The 21,180-nt window shown below is 41.7% G+C and overlaps 1 protein-coding gene across 1 annotated transcript in view; it reads right to left on the reverse strand.

The window, feature by feature from the left end:
* Nucleotides 1-21,180, reverse strand: part of LOC140212064 (microsomal triglyceride transfer protein-like) — a 102,416-nt gene that overhangs the window by 33,145 nt on the left and 48,091 nt on the right. Inside the window, exons 8-9 of the mRNA XM_072282533.1 lie at nt 4,963-5,120; nt 2,451-2,619 (exon numbers count right to left, since the gene is read on the reverse strand). Of these exons, the coding sequence (XP_072138634.1) occupies nt 2,451-2,619; nt 4,963-5,120 (327 nt within the window). The remainder of the gene's footprint in view (nt 1-2,450; nt 2,620-4,962; nt 5,121-21,180) is intronic.

The raw sequence follows: 21,180 nt of genomic DNA on the forward strand, positions 1-21,180 counted from the left end.
GTTTCCTATAGCAGGGGAGTCTAGGACCAGAGGGCACAGCCTCAGAATAGATGGATGTCCTTTTAGATGAGGAGAAATTTCTTTTAGCCAGAGGGTGGAGAATCTGTTGAATTCATTGCTACAGACGTTTGTGGAAGCCAAGTCATTGGGTGTGTTTAAAGCCGAGGTTGATAAATTTTAGATAGTCAAGGCATCAAAGGTTACAGGGAACACACATCAAAGTCTAAGGGTCTCAGCCTGAAACATTGACTGTACCTCTTCCTAGAGATGCTGCCTGGCCTGCTGCGTTCACCAGTGAACGTTTCATGTGTGTTGCTTGAATTTCCAGCATCTGCAGAATTCCTAGTGTAAAGGTTACAGGGAGAAGGCAGAAGAATGGGGTTGAGTGGGGTAATACATCAGCCATGATGAAATGATGGAGCAGATTCAATATGCCGAGTGACCCAAATCTGCTCCTATATCTTATGGTCTTATAGTGTGGCCTCGTGTTTTTCAAAACACACCACACTGCACCACACTGCACACAGTTCTCTCTCACTTGGACAACAAAGACACATGCCAGAATCCTGTACATTGATTTCAGTTCAGCGTTCAATACCATCATCCCACAGAGACTAGTGGAGGAACTGTCACTGCTTGGCCTTAGCACTGCCATGTGTCGCTGGATTCTGGATTTCTTGACAGAGAGACCACAGTCAGTCCGTGTTGGCAGGAACATCTCTGACTCCATCACATTGAGCACTGGATCCCCACAAGGCTGTGTGCTTAGCCCATTGCTGTTTACACTGCTAACACATGACTGTGCAGCCAGATTCAAGGAGAACCTGATCACTAAATTTGCAGACGATACCACAGTGGTGGGGCTCATCAGCAAAAATGATGAAACTATGTACAGGGAGGAGGTCAAACACCTAGAGAGCTGGTGCAGTGATAACAGCTTGATGCTTAATGTCACCAAAACCAAGGAGATGATCGTCGATTTCAGACGGTCTCAGCCTGAGCACACACCCCTCAGCATCAGCGGCTCCACAGTGGAGAGAGTGGAAAACATCAAGTTCCTTGGGGTGGAGATCTCGGACAATCTCACCTGGTCCAGAAACACCACTGGGATTGTGAAACGGGCCCAGCAGAGATTGCACTTTCTGAGGAAGCTTAAACAAGCATCACTCCCCACTAACATCTTAACTACATTCTACAGAGGCGTGGTTGAGAGCGTGCTGACCTTTTGCATCACAACCTGGTACTCCAGCTGCAGTGCTGTCGACAAAAAAGCCTTGCAGAGGGTGGTTAGGGGAGCAGAGAAGGTTATTGGGATCTCCCTACCTTCTGTCCAAGACCTCTTTCAGAGTCGATGCCTCCAGAAGACACGGTGCATCATTAAAGACCCCTCACACCCTCTCCATGAACTGTTCGTTCTTCTGCCATCAGGCAAATGTTACAGGAGTATCAAAACTAAAACCACAAGGCTACTAAACAGCTTCCTCCCACAGGCAGTCAGACTGCTAAATAGCTGCTCCACCTGACTCTGCTTTGGACACTTTTAACTTGCTCTGGACACTTATAACTGATTTAACTGACGTGTGGCCATCGTGTTTTACTATTTATTGTTATGTTTATTATTTAGTGTTGCGTTTGTTATGTTATGATTGCACTGCCCCTGAGGAACGCTGTCTCATTCTGCCCTGCAGAGCTGATGTATGGTTAGAATGACAATAAAGTTTTTGGAATCTTGAATCTTGAAATGCTTATCCTCTATTCTAAGCAGTGATTTCATGGAGTAAGGGAAAATTTATGTTGCGTTAAGGAGGATTTCAACACATGTTAAAGCTTCTTCTCCATTTGATTTGGAATCTTTTCCCTCAATGATTTGTGGTCGGTTTCTGATGTTAGTTCTGAGAATGGCAAGGCCAGTACAATGGAGCAGACTGAAGGTAATTAGAGCCGTATTGGGATGTTAGCCTGGGAGAGAACACTGATGTTTGTTTGGTTATCCTTTCAGTAGATTCAGAACATTTTGCCAAAACGGTCTTTATGGTATATTTCCAGTATTCTACTGCAGTTAGTCCACGTTTCAGAAGCGTACAGGAATGCAGTGATATGGCAGACCATGGTTTGTTTTACCATGGTTATTAATCTTCAAACACCTTTCCTTAATCAATGGGGTGCATTGAAGGTGCTGCGTGCCTTTATAAGAGTCGGATCCTGAGATATGACAACAGGTCCACCTTTTGGCCATTATGTATTGTCCACTTCTCAGGAAAAATTACTGGTTCTCCACTCGCAAGGCAGCAAGCTTCTATTGGCTACTGGAACATAAGATTTTATTCCTGCAGCTTAGTAGTAGAAAATTATTTAAGCATATTGATTTCTTATTACTGGGCTCACTCAAATCACGTACTGAGTAACATGAACCACTCAAGCATCTGATCCCGTAATACTCACATACGTACCAGCAACATATTTAAAAGCTCCTTAGATGGGTGAGAAGACAAGGCAGCAGCGTGCAAAAATGTCTGCATTTGAGGAACTTGTTTCTCTGTGGTGAAGTCCAAATATTCCGAGAGTGCACTCAGGGATGATTCTGTCTGCGCTGCTGTCGCTGAGTCTATCAGAAAGGAGCTAGAATACATCAAAAATGGTAAGAAGCCTTCATTTGTAGAAATGTAGTCACTGGGACTGAAATTCTATGGAAAACCTTCAGCTGTGTTTCATTCACAAGCAGGAAACTATCTCAAGAGTCAAAATTTTATGAAGATTAAAGAGTCCAGCAGGCTTAAGTAGGGATGAAAGAGACTGCAGATGCAGGAACCTGAAACAACAAACGATCTGCTGGAGGAACTCAGTGGGTTGAGCAGTATCTGTGTGAGAAAAGGAAATGTCGACATTTTGGGTAAAAATTCTGCATCTGGGCTGAGAGTGGAGGTGAGATGAGACCATAACACAATAAGACACAAGATCAGAATTTGGGCAGTTGGCCCATTGATTCTGCTCTACCATTTGATCATGACTGATTTATTTTCCCTCTCAACATCATTCTCCTGGCTTCTCCCCTTAACCTTTGACACCCTTTCTAATCAAGAACCTATCAACCTCCATTTTGCACATACCCAATGAATTGGCCTCCACAGCCACCCATGGCAATGAATTGCACAGATTCACAACCTTCTGCCTAAAGAAGTTCCTCCTCATGGCCAGAGATGGCCAGAATATTAATAAGAAAACGAGAGGCCATCATGTCTCTCCATCCTCAGACCTGATGCAGAGTTTACCTCCACCAGATTGTTTGTTACCAATGTCCTTTACGTGCTGCACCCCAGTTTTGGTAATTGTATATTTGAACATCTGGCGTTCGTATTTTCCAACAAATGGCTTTATCCAATGATAAATGACTCACAAGCTGGCAGGAAGCAAGGGGATCTGACCCAGAGTTTGTGCAGAGATACATGAAAACTCAGTGTCCCTTTTGGAGAAGTCATGAAGATTTTCAGAAAGAAAATGGCCTAAAAGTTCAACTATGTCGTACAATCATTTTCTGTGCCAAGATGGATCCTTGAAAATACAATCACTAAATATCACCTGCACAGAACTGTACTGAGTGCAATAAGGGAGTCTTTAATTATGAAGCAGGAATGAACCAGATGACTGTTTGGAGTTAGTTAATGGACCACAAATTACATGGGATCCTGCTGCTGAATACAACCATCAGCCTTTCTCCAGGTAGATCCTCCATTAAGTTTTTGTCATTCCTCCTTGTTCTCTACCTTATCACTGATTTCTTGGTAATCTTCTTTTTGCTTCCTATGTTTCCTCAACAAGATCATCTGTCTGCCTGAGACCTTTGCCACCCCACAATCCCATTACATTGCCCACCAACAGCACCCCTTCACAATTTCTTGATAGTCTTTACTCTAAGCAAAAGGATGAGAACATGAAGGTCTTTGTGTGAGGTTTTTGTTATTTAAAGTCCATTTTATCATGCACAACACGTTGAAGGAATATCGCCAGTTTCAGAGACCCACTCAAACGTTGCATGCATTCTCCTCTTTGCCCTTCCCTTGCTCTCTATTCCATCTCCTCATCATTAATCCTGCGCTTCCCTTCTACCTCCACCTGCTTCTTTCTCCCTCCCTTCTGCATGGCACAACTTCACAGCAGATTTGTTCTGTCATGATTTGTAGGTCAACGCCCACCATTCCACTCAAAAGCAGCAGAGATAAATTCTTGGTGAGCATTGAATATATGACTACGCACAACACTGAGGTTGGGAAAGCCTTCATCCTCTGACACTCTATGCAAAAATTATAAGTAAAAATAAAAGTCCAGCTTTCTCAATAATTGCTTTTTATTAAGAGGCTTACATGCCTTGTAGAAACAATAGTCACTAAACTATGATTACAGATTGAAACATAAGATTACACCATTCTACTTTGACTCCTCAGCTTTATGTGCAACAATTAACCAATGTGTTTTCTCCTAGCTATTATCAACTCACTATGCTGCCATATTTTGCAAACTATCCATTCTATTACTAACTCATTGTTTTCACCATTTTTTCCTGCAGTCAAAAGACCTCTCTCTCTCTCTCTCTCCCCCTCTCTCTATCTAGCTCCCTTTCAATGTTGTTTTTCATAATTTTGTTTAAATTTCATATTTCTACTTGTCTTCCTTTTCGTTTAATTGGCTGAAGGTTGACTAGATGTGAATGGTACGTTCTAGCAAGGTCTCCAAGATTTATTTTTTTATATGAAACAATTTATCCCTTAGCATCACAGCTGAACTTTTCTTGCAACTCCAGAGAGAGGTCTTATGCACAAAATAGAGCCCTGACCTACAAAGAGGCTTATGAAAGAATAGGATTATTTCAGACCAGTAATAAGGTCTTTATCTGCCAAATAGTATTTTATAGAATCTTAAACAAATGTACATTTAGAATAGCAAAAGAAACACATGCCATGGACTCACATCTCATTTTCAGCTGCCTTCTTCAGAAAATTCAGGATCACCTTCGACTTTGCTTCTCTAAGCAGATGAACAAAAGCCAGAAAAACTTTTGCTGCAGATACCTTGGAAAGATCTTGCACACTGTCTTTTTCATTGAGACTTTTCAAGTAGCCATTTGCCTAAAAGAAAAACAAAGTGATGTTACATTGTGGATTCCATCCTGTGCTTCACAGGAATTCAACTTAAGGAGTCTAGAGAACTTCTTCAAAGTCGAGTTCATTGTCATATGCACAAGTACGTGTATGCACAAGTGCAATGAAAAATTTATTTCCAGATACAACACAAGCATTACACGAAAATCATAAACTAAACATAAATTAGATTAGATTAAATAACATTTATTCATCATACATATTGAAACATACTATACATGCGTTAACAACTAACACAATCTGAGAATGTGCTGGGGGTAGCTTGCAACTGTTGCCATACTTCCGGGGCCAACATAACATGCCCACAATGTTCAGGAGAACAACACACTGGCAACATACAGAATCAAAATCAGGTTTATTATCACTGACATACGTCAGAAAATTTGTTTTTTTTTTGCAGCAGTACAGAGAAATATATTTTTATAATACTGTGTTACGATAAGAAATATCTAAAAAATAAGCAATTAGATCAAAAATTGATCATGGGTTTCACAGTCCATTCAGAAGTTTGATGGTGGAGAGGAAAAAGCTGTTCCTAAAACAATAAGTGTATGTTTTTAGGCTCCTGATGGTAGCAATGAGACATGGATATATCCTGGATGGTGAAGGTCCTTAATGATGGATGCTGTACCTTCTTGTGGCATCTCTTATTGAAAATATCCTTGATGATTCAGCTGGCTGTGTTTGTAAGCCTCTGCAGCTTCTTCTGATCCTGTGCACTGGCAGACAGTGTCGCAACCAGTCAGAATGACGTCCACAGTACATCTATAGAATTTTGCTGGAGGCTTTGATGAATTATGAAATCTGCTCAAAGCCCTAATGAAGTATAATCACTGGCGTGCCTTCTTTGTAATTGCATCAATATGTTGGGCCCGGGTTAGATTTTCAGAGATGTTGACGCCCAGGAACTTGAAGCTGCTTACCCTTTCCACTGCAGATGCTTCGATGAGGACTACTACGTGTTCTCCTGTCTGCCCGCTCCTGACATCTCCAATCATTTTCATGGTCTTAATGATGTTGAGTGCAAGGTTATTGCAACACCACTCAAATAGTCAACTAGCCCCATCTCTCTCTCTCTCTCCTGATGGCTCATTCCCATCTGAGGTTCTGTCAACAACAGTTGGTGTCTTCGGCAAATTTACAGATGGCATTTGAGTTGTGCCTAGCCACAGTCATGAGTCTAGAGACAGAGCAGGGCAGTGGGCTAAGCACACATTCTTAAGGTGCGCCAGTGTTGATTGTCAGCGAGGAGGAGATATTATTTCCAATCTGGACTGATGGTGGTCTCCCGCTGAGGAAGTCAAGGATCCAGTTGAAGAGGGAGGTTTTGAAATGTTGATTAGTACTGAGGGTATGATGTTGTTTAACGTTGAACTGTGATCAATAAGCAACAGCCAGATGTAGGTAGACTGCTGTTTAGGTGATCCAAGGCCCAGTGGAGAGTCAGTCACATTACATCTGCTGTAGACCTATTGTGGCAGTAGAAAAATTGCAGTTCTGGCCATGACCAACCGCTCAAAGCACTTCATTATGGTAGACATGAGTGCTACTGGATGATCATCGTTGAAGCAGTAAACCCTGCTCTTCCTGGTATGATTGATGCCCTTTGAAGACAGACATAACAAAACTCCTTCCTACCCTCCACGCTCTCACAATGGTAATCACCGGCCCTTATCCTTGCGGCCCATCAATCATGATCCTTGACCTTGGGGACTGCAGATCTCCATCCTCAGTGCCTGCCAACCTGACCTCCGTCTTCTGGGATAATGTAAGTCCAACAACCGGACCTGCCAACTGAACTCAGGCCTCCGGTCTTGCCCTGTATGGACCTCTGATCCTAGGTCTTACCAGAGTTGGGATCACTGGCCCTCGTCCTTGGGGCTCACTCACCTCAGTCATGGACCACAGGGTTGGCTGGTCTTCGTCCTCAGCACCAGCTGATCTGATTTCCTTTGGGGATCACTGGAGTCCAACATCAGGACTTGTTGACCAAACTTGTGTCTCCGGCCCACATGCCCATAAGATCCCAGAACTTGCTGATCTCGGGCGTCAACAATACTCATACTCGGTGCCCAAAAAAATCGGTTCTTGACCTTGAGAATTGCCCATCTTCGTCAGTGCCAGCTGAGCCATTTCCACCACCTCACCCACCCCATACCCCATCCTCTGGGATCACTCTTATCTGACCATGGAATGCTCTGAACTGGACCCCAACCTCCAGCTCTTGCCACTGCAGGAATTTCTAAACTCAGCCAACTCCATCACAGGTACTGGCCTTCCCAGCATCAAACACGTCTTCAAAAGGCGATGCCTCAGAAAGGCAGTATGCATCATCAAGGACCCCCAGCACACAGGGGACGTCCTCTTCACATTGCTACCATTAAGGGGGAGGTACAGGAGCCTGAAGGCACACACTTAATGTTTCAAGGACAGCATCTTCAGATTTCTGAATGGACAATGACCTATAAACACTACCCTACTATTTTTTTCCCTTTTTGCTCTTTATGTACAACTTATTTAATTTAATTTTTATATTCATTTCTCATTGTAATTTATAGTTTTTTATTATTATGTATTGCAATGTACCGCTACTGCAAAACAAATTACACAACGTAGGCCAATGAAATTAAACCTAATTCTGATTCTCATTCTTTCGATTTTGTATATTTTGTATTCACAGTTATTTTCCAGTTAAGCTATCAGTATTTTTAAGATGATCATTAGTTGTTTTTTCAGATTTGTGATCAAACATGTTTGCACAGTTAACTACTTCTGATGACCAATACTGTAACTGTGTTAAGACCATAAGACATCGAGTAGAATTAGGCCATTCAACCCATCAAGTCTGCTCCATCTTTTAATCATGGCTGATTTATTATCCATCTCAACCCCATTTTCTTGCCTACTCCCGGTAACATTTGACACCCCTACTAATCAAGAAACTATTGACTTTTGAATTAAATATATCCAATGACTTGGCCTCCACAGCTATCTGTGGCTTTGAGTTCCAGATTCAGAGCTCTCTGGCTAAAGAAATTTCTCCTCATCGCCATTCCAAAGAAACATCTGCAGATCTACTCTGAGGCAGTGCCCTCTGGTCCTGGATTCCCCCAATATAGGAAACATCCTCTCAATGTTCACTATATCTAGGCCTTTCAATATTTTGATAGGTTTCAATAAGATTTCTCCTTCTTCTAAACTCCAGTGACTACAGGCCTAGAGGCATCAAATGTTCCTTATACATTAACCCTTTCATTCCCTGGGATCATTATCGTGCACCTCCTCTGAATCCTTTCCCATGACAGCACAATCTTTCTTTCCTAGATAAGGGGCCCAAACTGCTCACAAAACTGCAGTCTGACCAATACCTTATAAAATTTCAGCATTATATCCTTGCTTTTATATTCTAGTCCTCTTGAAATGAATGCTAACATTACATTGGCCTTCCTTATCACTAAGTCAACCTGCAGGTTAACCTTTAGGGAATCCTGCACTAGGACTCCCAGGTCTATTTGCATCTCTGATTTCTGAATGTTCTCCCCATTTAAAAATAGTCTCTGCCTTCTACCAAAATATATGATCATACACTTTCCTACATTATATTCTGTCCACCACTTTGGCCATTTTCCTAATCTGTCTAAGTCCTTCTGCAGACTCCCCCTTTTATATTACTGGCTGGCTTACCTTCTTATTTCATCTTTTTCTCTCCTTATTGCTTTTTAGTTACCTGTTAATTTTAAAAAAAGATTCCCAAACCTCTAACTTCCCACTAACCTTTGCTATATTATAAGTTTTCGTGCTGTCTTTGACTTCACTTGTCAGCTACAGTTGCCTCATCCTTCCTTTAGAATACTTCTTCTCGAGGATGTATCTATCCTGCACCTTCTGAATAGCTCCCAGAAGTTAATCAATCATAAATAATAAATCAATACATCCATATATATATTTTTTTTCTCTCTCTCTCCCTCCAACCCCCCCCCCCCACCAGATAGACATACTGTACAAATAGGTTTCCACAAAAAATTGTGCTGAGGAAAACACATAACACATATTGGCAATAAAAGGTGAGTATTTAGACCTATAATCTCTTCTGACATTCGGTGAGATTGTAGCTGATGTATGACATCAACCTTTTCTCCATCGGTCTTAGTTTCTTTACCTCACAAAATTCAAATCAATTTCTGCTCTGTAGTAAACAATTACTGAAAACCATGAACTATTTGCATATAAAAATGAATCCTAACATAACTTCTACATTATCTACTACATCCCTTAGTCCTCAACAATAGAAATAGCTTCATTTTATGCACTTATTTTGGTTAATATTTCAAAAGTTTTGATCGCCACCAAGTAATCCTCTAATTTTTTGGAGAATATAATCCTAATTGATATAATTTTTAAAATCATTTACTACTTGGAATCATGTCACTGGCAAGGCCTATGTCTATTGTCCATCCTTAAATTCCCTTGAAAATGGTAATAAGTTACATCACTCTACTAATGGACTCTCTCTAATGAAGGTACTCCCTCTGTGCTTTTCAGTGGGGAGTTCCCAGATAAAAACTGAAGATCGTTTCAGGAGAGGCAATATATCCCCAAATTAGAAGGATGTGTGACTTAAAGGGAACCTTTCAGGTGATGGGTTTTCTATGTTCTTACCGAGCTTATTTGTTTTCGGGCAGATGGGGCTCGTCAGCCGTGGTTGGCAGCTCACCTGAGAAAAGGAAAACTCTGACCTCAAATCGCCACCATCTTATTCACTCATGAGGAAGGCTTCGGGTGTAAACCCTGAGGAAAAATCCAGAACTGGAGTCCCTAAGACAGTCCTATATTGAGTTCAGTACTTACTGGCAATTCCTGTGATGCCCCTGGTTCCAAACTGTAAAGATCTCTGCCATTGCTTTGGATTCATCAGCTGCACAGAGAAGGGGAGCCCTGCATGGGCAACAGATTGTACACCATATCATACTGCTCTAGCTTGCCTATGAACACAGCCAGGACATAATATCCATGTTGACCCGACCAGTGGAGGGCTTCAAACTAAATTTGTTCTTTTGATTCATCACCATCATCAGGTGCCATGCCCAGTTTGAGCTTTGACTGCCATGGCCCACACACTCCTGTTTCGGGTCAAGTCGATCAATTCATTGGTATTCATTTCCAGTTCTCTGGCTGCTGTCTCCATCATCATTTGTCTTTGTCTTCCTCTTGCTTTCTTCCCTTCAATCTTTCCCATAATTACCGTGCATTCTAACTCCTCTTTCCTAATCACATGTCCAATGAAGTTACGTTTCCTTTTCATCTCATACATTATTTCTCTTTTTGTGTTTGCTCTGTTCATGACATCCTTATTAGATATTTGTTTTGTCCATGATATTCTTTGCATCCTCCTCAAAAACCACATCTCTGCTGCTACAATTTGTTTCCTCATGTTACTAGATATTGCCCAACATTCTGAGCCATATAACATAACTGGATAAACGTAACATTTCAGTATTCTGAGGTGGGTTGTCATGCCTAGTTTACTATTGGTCAGTATACTCTTCATTCTCATAAAGGTGTCTTTTGCCATCCCTATTCTTCTTTTGATGTCCAAGTCGCACCTGCCATCTGATGTCACCCAGCTTCCTAAGTAGCAAAAGTTCTGTACTTGTTTTATGTCTTTCCCATTTATTCTCGGCCTGCAGATAGGATCCTCCTTCTTTTTGGGTATCACCATACATTCTGTCTTTTTTCAATTGATAGATAGACCCATTTTTGCACTTTCTTCAACAATTATATCAACCAAGTTTATCATTATGTAGCTTATTCAAGTTGTTTTGATTAGAAGAGCCGATAGATGTTTACGAAGGCATATAGTGTGTAGGCCTTCATTAGTCAGGGTTTGATTTGAAGAGCTGCAAGGTAATGTGGTTAGACCACATTCAGAATATTGTGCCCAGTTCTGATCGCCTCATTATAAGAAGGATGTAAAAGCTTTAGCAGAGGAGATTTACCGGGATGCTACCTAAAGCAGAGAGATTACCTTTTAGGTTGCATGAACTTGGGTTTTTCTCTATGGAGTGAAGGAGTTGATTTCATAGAGGTGTATATGATGATAGGCATAGACTGAGTGGATAGCTAGACCTTTTTTCCCCAGCCCAGAAATAACCAGGGGCATAATTTTAAGGTGATTGGAAGAGAGTAAGGGGGGGAGCCAGAGGTACATTTTTCTCACAGAGGGTGGTGGTGGTGGTACAGGCAAATACGTTAGGGACACTTAATAAGCTCTTAGATTGGCACATGGATGACAGAAAAATGGACGGCTACATATGAGGGAAGGGTTTGATTGAATAGGTAAAACGTTTGGCGCAACATTGTGGGCTAAAGGATCTGTAGCATTCTATGTTATAAGTTCTATGTTCTAAAAATCGCCTGTCAAACATTTAACTTTCAGGGAATACAGATACTTTTTTTGTTAAATCTCATCAGATGAGGAATTTTTAGTTATCCACAGGTAATGCAAGTATATCGCTAAAGAACCAGAATCCTGAAATTCTTTGAGGTTCACATGGCAACACGGCACTGTTTGAAATTCCCAGGCTCCCCCTTGTACACTGTCAGTTTCAGGGTGAGCTACTATATGGATCCTTAGAAAAAACATTTAGATTCGCAGCCACAGGAGCCAGTCTTTAAAGAGATCCACATAATGCAAACAAAACACAAGCAGCTTTGATTTCACATACGGCAGCTGCAATGATGGGAGAAGAGAAGTAAAGTTCTAACTGAATCACTGCTCTTTTTTGTAGCTGCCAAGGAGCTAATCTGGGATGCTTGCGCCAGCTGATTGCTAAGGGCTAACAAGGTCCAGTGTGCGAATGCATGCGCTTAAACACGTCCGCAGTGATACTAAGTCCTTGTGCTCAAGCCGCCTGTTTCTGTAGACTCAGAGAAAATTAGATGCTGTCATCTCTCCTTGAATTTAGAGTTTGGATGACCTTCCTGATGCAGCAATGCACAGAAAGTTTGTAAGATGTGGCATAGATCAACGGCAGTGGTCTGGAATGATCTCAGACTTGGAAACTGAGACTGATAATGACCTTGACTTCAAATGACAGCTGTTTGATTGAATACATAAAGCTGCATTTGAGTTCCAGGAGGTCCCAGATCTTCATTAGTGCTATCTTGGTGAAGTGCACTCTTAGAGAACATTAACTATGAGTACAAGTCTGAGTAGATAAGGTCTTGTGTGTTGAGCACTTCTTAAAGCAACTTTCACTTGGTCCCTGCAGGTGCCTTAATGCCTCCAGCACCTATGATCTATTGCCATACGCTCCAGCAAAGGAAGTGCAACTAAACACAAAAAATGCAAGAAAATTTTACTTTTATTTCCAGACCTCTTGCAGAATGATGTATGAAATTACTAAATGCATGGATAAGCAATTTTAGTTCGTGTGTGGTCTGTGATCCTGATTTGAGAGTCAGTCTGTCTGCTTTGTCACAACGTAATCTGCACTGAGTGCTCAGAAGAATCAAAGCTACAAGTTCAGTCTTGTAGAATTACCTTCAGATATATAAATATAAGTAGAACCCTGTATGTGTTTAGAAATAACAAAAACTGCTGTATTCCTCCTTCATTTCATCAGACCATAAGACATAGGACCCCTCAGGTCAGGTTACTAGTCTGAGTGCTACTGGTACCATGTAACCCAGTACTACCTGTCGCATGCTCAGGTGGTTGGCAACTAAACCAGTTCCCCCACCAGGCTTGCCTGGTGAGGAGGGTGGCTAGACACCCTGCAGGACAAGAAACAAGACCTGTCAAAGGGTGGATGAACCCTCTCGTAGGGTCAACAGCCATCTAGCAAACACATTCCGTGAAGCGCGGAAAGGGCATCCCTTGCATCGAAGCTTGGTCTGGCCATTCACTGCAACAGAACTTCCCCCAGCTGTCTTGGACCCCACCATGCCGCTGGATCCGGGAGGGGATGTCGAGAGGGTGGGTCTGGACCTGTGCAACCCCCTACTCACCTAAAATCCATTCACGCACGCACTGTTCCTTTCTGAGGAGTGGGGTCAACCCCACTAACTGACTGAAAGGAACCATCAACATCCTATGGGATGGATAGCCAGAGAGAGAGAAGATATAGGAGCAGAAGCAGGCCATTCGGCCCATTGAGTCTGCTCCACTATTCAATCATGGGCTGATCCAATTCTTCCAGTCATTCCACTTCCCTGCCTTCTCCCCATACCCTTTGATACCCTGGCTAAGCAAAAACCTGTCTATCTCTGTCTTAAATACACCCAATGACCTGGCCTCCACAGCCGCTGATGGCAACAAATTCCACAGATTTACCACCCTCTGACTGAAGTAATTTTTCCACATCTCTGTTCTAAATGGACGTCCTTCAATCCTGAAGTCATTCCCTCTTGTCCTAGACTCCCCTACCATGGGAAATAACTTTGCCATATCTAATCTGTTCAGGTCTTTTAACATTTGGAATGTTTCTATGAGATCTCCCCTCATTCTCCTGAATTCCATGGAATATAGCCCAAGAGCTGCCAGACATTCCTCATACAGTAACCTTAAATCATTTTAACATATACAAGTCTTAAGCAAATGATTCCTAAATCTGGTTCAAAATTAAAGGCAAAATACATTTTATACTCCAGAATTGAATTTTTTTAAATATCAATTACCATCTCTTGGTTAACAAAAAAATGCTGGGTAATATGGATTTGGCACAAAAGTAAAGTTGATTCCAACAGTCGAACCTGCTCACCCTTTCACTGCTGGTCCCTCGACGAAGACTGGTGTGTGTTCCTTCATCTTTCCCTTCCTGAATTCAGGACTTCAGGAAGGGAAAGATGAAGGAACACACACCAGTCTTCGTCGAGGGACCAGCAGTGAAAGGGTGAGCAGTTTCAGTTCCTGATTGCCAACATCTCTGAAACTCTATCCTGGGCCCTGCATTTTGATGTAATTACAAAGGCACGACAGGAACTGCTTTTCAATAAGTGCTTGAGGAGACATGGTATGTCACCCACGACTTCAACTAATTTTTTCAGATATACTGTGGAGAGCATTTTTACTGGTTGCATCAGCACCTGCTACAGAGGGGACATGGCACAAGATTGGAAAAAGCTTCAAAAAGCTGCAAACTCAGCCATCTCTATCATGGGCACTATCCTCCCCAGCAGTGAGGACATCTTCACAATACGATGCCTCAAAATGGGGTATCTGTTTTTAACAACCCCAGTCACGCAGGACAAGCCCTCTTCTCATTGCTACCATTAAGGAGGAGGTACAGGAGCCTAAAATCACACACTGAGTGTTTTAGGAACAGCTTCTTCCCCTCCACCAGCAAATTTCCGAATGGACAATGAATCCATGTACACTACCTCCCCACCTCTTCCCTTTTATTGCTCTCTAACTCTGCTGCTGCAAAACAACAAATTTCGCAACCCTGCAAGTGATATTAAACCTGATTTTGATGGAGCTGGCTCAAGTATTTGTACAGTTGTTCCTATTTCTGATGTTTTTGTGTTCAGTTGAGCACTACTTACTGCGAGTTAACCTTCCACATCTGATAAGATGACACACGATGACGTAATTTTGATGTTGTTTTTCCTGACCCTGAAGCTTCTACACTCCGCTGTCAGAGACTGCCTTCAGATTTAGCATCCCTAATCCACAATTGCCGTATTCTCAGTCCCCAATTGCCATGCTGCCACTGTACAATCCCGCTCCCCTACTACCTTGCGGTTGCTTTCTCTTTTCTACTCTGCTCCCAACATTTAAACACCACTCAGTCTCTAGGCTTTCAACTTCCATCGCTGTGATCCAAATGCAGCCACATTCTCAATTTCCCATTACTCCTCCCCCTCCCATAACCCAGCCATCCGAACATTCCCTGTTTCACCATTTCCTACTCCACAATGCCCACCAAAAGTCAGTTCTGCCACAGCACAAGCCCACCAGCCATCCTAACCTAGCAATGGAATGGATTATTCAGATCTCAGAGGCTAGCACAGTGTGCATCAAATAGCACCATTGCCTCACAGGTCCGGTGACCCAGGTTCGATCCTGACTACAGCAATGTCTTTATGAAGTATATTCTCCTGTGTGAGATCCCTCTGGATGCTCTCCGTCTCATTTGGCAGAAGATACAAAAGCCTGTAAGCATGTAACGCCACACTAAGTTTGCATTTTGCTACTAGAAGATTATTGGATGCCCCTCAAGTATAATAAGGGTAGACTCTTGACCAGACAATCCACCTCATTGTAGCCCTGCACTTTATTACCTGCCTGCATGAGTATTTCTCTGTAACTGTAACACTCTGTCCTGCATTCTGTTATTGTTTTCTTTGTTACCGCCTCAATGCACTGATCTGAGTGGCATGCAAAACAGTTTTTTACTGTACCTCAGTATATGTGACAATAATAAACCAATAAACTAATTTATCAATTTGACATAGAAAAACATAGAAAACCTACAGCACAATACAGGCCCTTTGGCCCACAAAGCTGTGCTGAACATGTCCTTATCTTAGAAATTACCTAGGGTTACCCATAGTCCTCTATTTTTCTGAGCTCCATATACCTGTCCAGGAGTCCCTTAAAAGACCATATCGTATCTGCCTCCACCACCCTCGCTGGCAGCCTATTCTACACACTCACCACTCTCTGCATAAAAAAAACTTACCCCTGATATCTCCTTTGTACCTACTTCCAAGCACCTTAAAACTGTGCCTTCTTGTGCCAGCCATTTCAACCCAGGGAAAAAGCCTCTGACTATCCACACGATCAATGCCTCTCATCATCTTATACACCTCTATCAGGTCACCTCTCATTCTTCGTTGCTCCAAGGAAAAAAGGCCGACTTCACTCAACAATTCTCATAAGGCCTGCTCCCCAATCCAGGAAACATCCTTGTAAATCTCCTCTGCACCCTTTCTATGGTTTCCACATCCTTCCTATAATGAGGCAACTAGAACTGAGCACAGTACTCCAAGTGGGGTCTGACCAGGGTCCTATAGTCATAGTCATGGTCATAGTCATAGTCATACTTTATTGATCCCGGCAGAAATTGGTTTTCGTTACAGTTGCACCATAAATAATAAATAGTAATAGAACCATAAATAGTTAAATAGTAATATGTAAATTATGCCAGTAAATTATGAAATAAGTCCAGGACCAGCCTATTGGCTCAGGGTGTCTGACCCTCCAAGGGAAGAGTTGTAAAGTTTGATGGCCACAGGCAGGAATGACTTCCTATGACGCTCTGAGCTGCATCTTGGTGGATTGAGTCTCTGGCTGAATGTACTCCTGTGTCCAACATTATGTAGTGGATGGGAGACATTGACCAAGATGGCATGCAGCTTAGACAGCATCCTCTTTTCAGACACCACCGTGAGAGAGTCCAGTTCCATCCCCACAACATCACTGGCCTTAGGAATGAGATTGTTGATTCTGTTGGTGTCTGCTACCCTCAGCCTGCTGCCCCAGCACACAACAGCAAACATGATCGCACTGGCCACCACAGACTCGTAGAACATTCTCAGCATCGTCCGGTAGATGTTAAAGGACCTCAGTCTCCTCAGGAAATAGAGACGACTCTGACCCTTCTTGTAGACAGCCTCAGTGTACTTTGACCAGTCCAGTTTATTGCCAATTCATATCCCCAGGTATTTGTAATCCTCCACCATGTCCACACTGACCCCCTGGATGAAAACAGGGGTCACCAGTACCTTAGCTCTCCTCAGGTCTACCACCAGCTCCTTAGTCTTTTTCACATTAAGCTGCAGATAATTTTGCTCACACCACGTGACAAAGTTTCCTACCGTACCCTGTACTCAGCCTCATCTCCCTTGCTGATGCATCCAACTATGGCAGAGTCATCTGAAAACTTCTGAAGATGACAAGACTCTGTGCAGTAATTGAAGTCTGAGGTGTAAGTGGTGAAGAGAAAGGGAGACAAGACAGTCCCCTGTGGAGCCCCAGTGCTGCTGATCACTCTGTCGGACACACAGTGTTGCAAGCACACGTACTGTGGTCTGCCAGTCAGATAATCAAAAATCCATGATACCAGGGAAGCATCCACCTGCATCGCTGTCAGCTTCTCCCCCAGCAGAGCAAGGCGGATGGTGTTGAACGTACTGGAGAAGTCAAAAAACATGACCCTCACAGTGCTCGCTGGCTTGTCCAGGTGCAGCATTACCTCTCAGCTCCTAAACTCAATCCCATGATTGATGAAGGCCAATGCACCGTATGCCTTCTTAACCACAGAGTCAACCTGCGCAGCAGCTTTGAGTGTCCTATGGAATCAGATCCCAAGATCCCTCTCATCCTCCACACTGCCAATTGTCTTACCATTAATACTATATTCTATATATCCTGCTACAATATATATACCATAATATGTACGGCAATGCATTTTGGTAAAAGGAACAATAGTGTGGACTATTATCTAAATGGGGAGAAGGTTCGAACATCAAAGGTGTAGAGGGACTTAGGTGTACTTGTGCAAGACTCCCAGAATATTAATTTACAGGTTGAGTCTGTGGTAAAGAAGGCAAATACAATGCTGGCATTTATTTCAGGGGGAATAGAATATAAAAGCAAGGAGATAACACTGAGCCTTTATAAGACACTAGTCAGGACACACTTGGAGTATTATCAACGGTTTTGTGCCTCATATCTCAGAAAGAATGTGTTGTAATTGGAGAAAGTTCAGAGGAGGTTCACGAGGATGATTCTGGGAATGAAGGGGTTAACATATGAGGAGCATATAGCAGTTTTGAGTCTGTGCTCACTGGAATCTAGAAGAATGCAGGGGTATTTCATTGAAACCTACTGAATGTTGAAAGGACTAGATAGGGTGGATGTGAAGAGGATGTTTCCTATGGTAGGAGTATCCAGAATTAGAAGGCACAGCCTCAAAATTGAGGGACAACCCTTTAGAACAGAAGTAAGGAGGAATTTTTTTAGCCAGAGAGTAGTAAATCTGTGGAATGCTCTGCCTCAGACTGTGGTGGAGTCCAAGTCTGTGCATACATTTAAAGACAAAAGTTGATCGTTTCCTGATTGATCAGGGCATCAAAGGATATGGTTGGGTGGGAGCTATGATCAGCCATGATGGAATGGCGGAGCAGACTTGATGGGCTGAATGACCTAATTCTCCTCCTATTTCTTATAGTCTTATGGTCTAGGAGCACTTTTAGTCATAGACTAAGACAACTGCACCGATCCAAAGAGCACTCTATGAGGTCGTTCTTACCCTCTGTCATTAGGCTCTATAATGAGTCAACCTATAGCCAGGGAAGTGATGACCCCCTCTTGTTACTGTTTGTGGTAACTTATATTTTATTCTTTCTGCTTTCTTCTAGTATTTATATCTATGCACTTGTAATGCTACTGTGACACTGTAATTTCCTTTGGGATCAATAAAGTATTTATCTATCTATCTATCTAATAGTCCAGATGTGATCTAACCAGAGTTTTATAAAGCTGTAACACCAGTCCCTCACCCTGATTAGAAATTGACAAAATAACCTTCAGTAGTTAAACTGTCATTTACCATTACCTCAACTAAATAAATAGTATAGGTACCAGTATTAACTGAAAACAACAATCTAATCATTTAGAAACACTTAAAAATTAAATTCTCTTCCTGTATTTCATGCGTTCTAATATTTTTTGGAAGTTACTGTCTTGAGATCTCTCCCAGTGATCCCAGATCTCTCCCATATAACAAAAAAGTCCATAGGCTATCGCCAAAGGAGAAATAATGAAATTCCATTTTCCAAGGAGATGAGAGATGCAAAGTAAATGTAAGCTCATTCATCTGCTTCCAATTAACCACAGATTGCTTCTCTACCTCTGCTTAGACTCTTGGACAAAGTATTATGACCGATGTCACTGTGTGACTGACGAATATATCATTTCAGAATACATCATGGGCTCACACATCGCACATCATTCTCATTAAAATTATAAATTTAGCAAATTGAACGTGATGAAGATGAAGCACGTTCTCTGAACCATTCACCAAGTGAAAAATAATATAGCTGATGTAGTCAGCAATTTTGAACGGAGTATGGCATAAATGTGATGCCTGTTCATTTGTGCTTTCCGAGAAGAAAGCTCAATACAGAAGCAGATTTTGGATTGGACCAAATTTACTGAATACGCTTGTGGTTCATTTCCACAAGGCAAGTACTTTCCACAATGAGCATCAAGTGCAGATATTTATTTTATGCATGAATATCAACCAACTTTTATTGCAGCTATAAATTGCAAACTGTCCCAAAGTATTTGATAGCAACATTATTAGTGAAAGTTTCATACTGCCATACTCATGTGAGATATTATGATAGGTAAATAAAAGGTTAGTTAAAAGAATAGATTGTAGGATGTGACCTACAAGAGGTTTAGGGAGACAACTTCAGACTTCAGTGATGAACCAGCTGAAGACATAGCTGGCAATGGTTGGATTGTTATTTACAAAGATTGTGCAAGATACAGTAATGGTTCCTTGCAGTGTTATTGGAGAGTTGATACAGAGGAAGTTATAAACACTGGAGACAATAGGAAGCACAATCCATTGAAGGGTTTGAGAACAAAAATGGCAATCTTAAACTTGAGCAATCAAATTCAACAACAATGGGGAGTTATGGCAAAGTGGGGTGGAATGGAGATGAAAGAAAGCTTGAAAATATACACAATCATTCTCACGTGGCATCAGAAACAATTCAACACATTGATCAATATTTTTGAGAGCTGGTCGAAGAGGGAAGTAAACGATGGAATTGAAAATGTTATGAAATTCTAATTGAGATTCAGGTTATTAACTGCCCACAGACCCATGCTACTTGAAAAGTGTAAATCAGATAGGAAGGAGCATAAACAATAATGTAACACCTCTCAGTCATAACATACAGTAAACCTCTAACCACAGTTTCACCTCAAAGGCAGAACCATTGACAAGAATCCAAGAACATGTGAGAGACCAAGGTTATTACAATTTAATTTGTCCTACTTTTTAAACAAATAATTCAATGTCATTTTTGGCAAAAAAAATGTACATCTGACCACAAACTACTGCACTTTACAAATGAAGATTTTATTTTCAATTGATATCATTTTTACCTAATCACAGATTCATAGAGTTATATAGCACACAAGCAGGTCTTTCAGTTCAACTTGTCCATGTTGACCAAAGTGCCCAACTAAACTAATCCCACTTGCCTGTTTTTAGCCCATATCCCTCTTAAACCTTTTATATCCTTGTACCTGTCAAATGCTATACTTCCCCATCACTCATTCAGGCAATTTGTTCCATATATCAGTTGTGGAATAACAATTATTTTGTTCTCCTTTACACTTGTGTACTGGAAATGACATTAAACAACCTTGAAGCTTGAATCTTGAAACTTGACATCTTCCTGGAAAAATATGCCCTTCAGATCCCCTCCCTTCTCACCTTAAATCTATATCCTCTGGTTTTAGATTTCCCATCCTGGGAAAAAGACTATGATCATCCACATCATGTGCCACATGATTTTATAATGCAGTCCCTCAGAATCTTTTCCGATAACTTACCCACTACTGATATTAGGCTCAGCGCCCTATAGTTCCCTGGGTTTCCTTAAAGCCCTTCTTAAATAAAGGCATATTAGCCACCCTCCAGTCTACTGATACTTCACCTGTGATTAAGGAAGATACTAAAATCACTGCTGAACCCCAGCAATTTCCTCCCTTGCTTCCCACAACATTTAGGAATACACTTGGTCATGTCTCAGGCTTTTATGCAAAAGGCAACAAAATGTACAAATACAAAAAATAACAATAATAATTTTTTTAAAAATAAGCAATAAATATCTAGAACAATGAGTTGAAAAGTCCTTGAAAGTGCAACCATAGGTTATGGGAACAGTTCAGTGATGGGACATGTGAAGTTGAGTAAAACTATTCCCTTTGGTTCAAGAGTCAGATGGTTGAGTGGTAATAATTCTTCCTGAACCTGGTGGTGTGAGTTCTGAGGCT

The sequence above is a fragment of the Mobula birostris genome, chromosome 18 (genome assembly GCF_030028105.1).
Source record: "Mobula birostris isolate sMobBir1 chromosome 18, sMobBir1.hap1, whole genome shotgun sequence".
Classification (NCBI taxonomy): Eukaryota; Metazoa; Chordata; class Chondrichthyes; order Myliobatiformes; family Myliobatidae; genus Mobula; species Mobula birostris.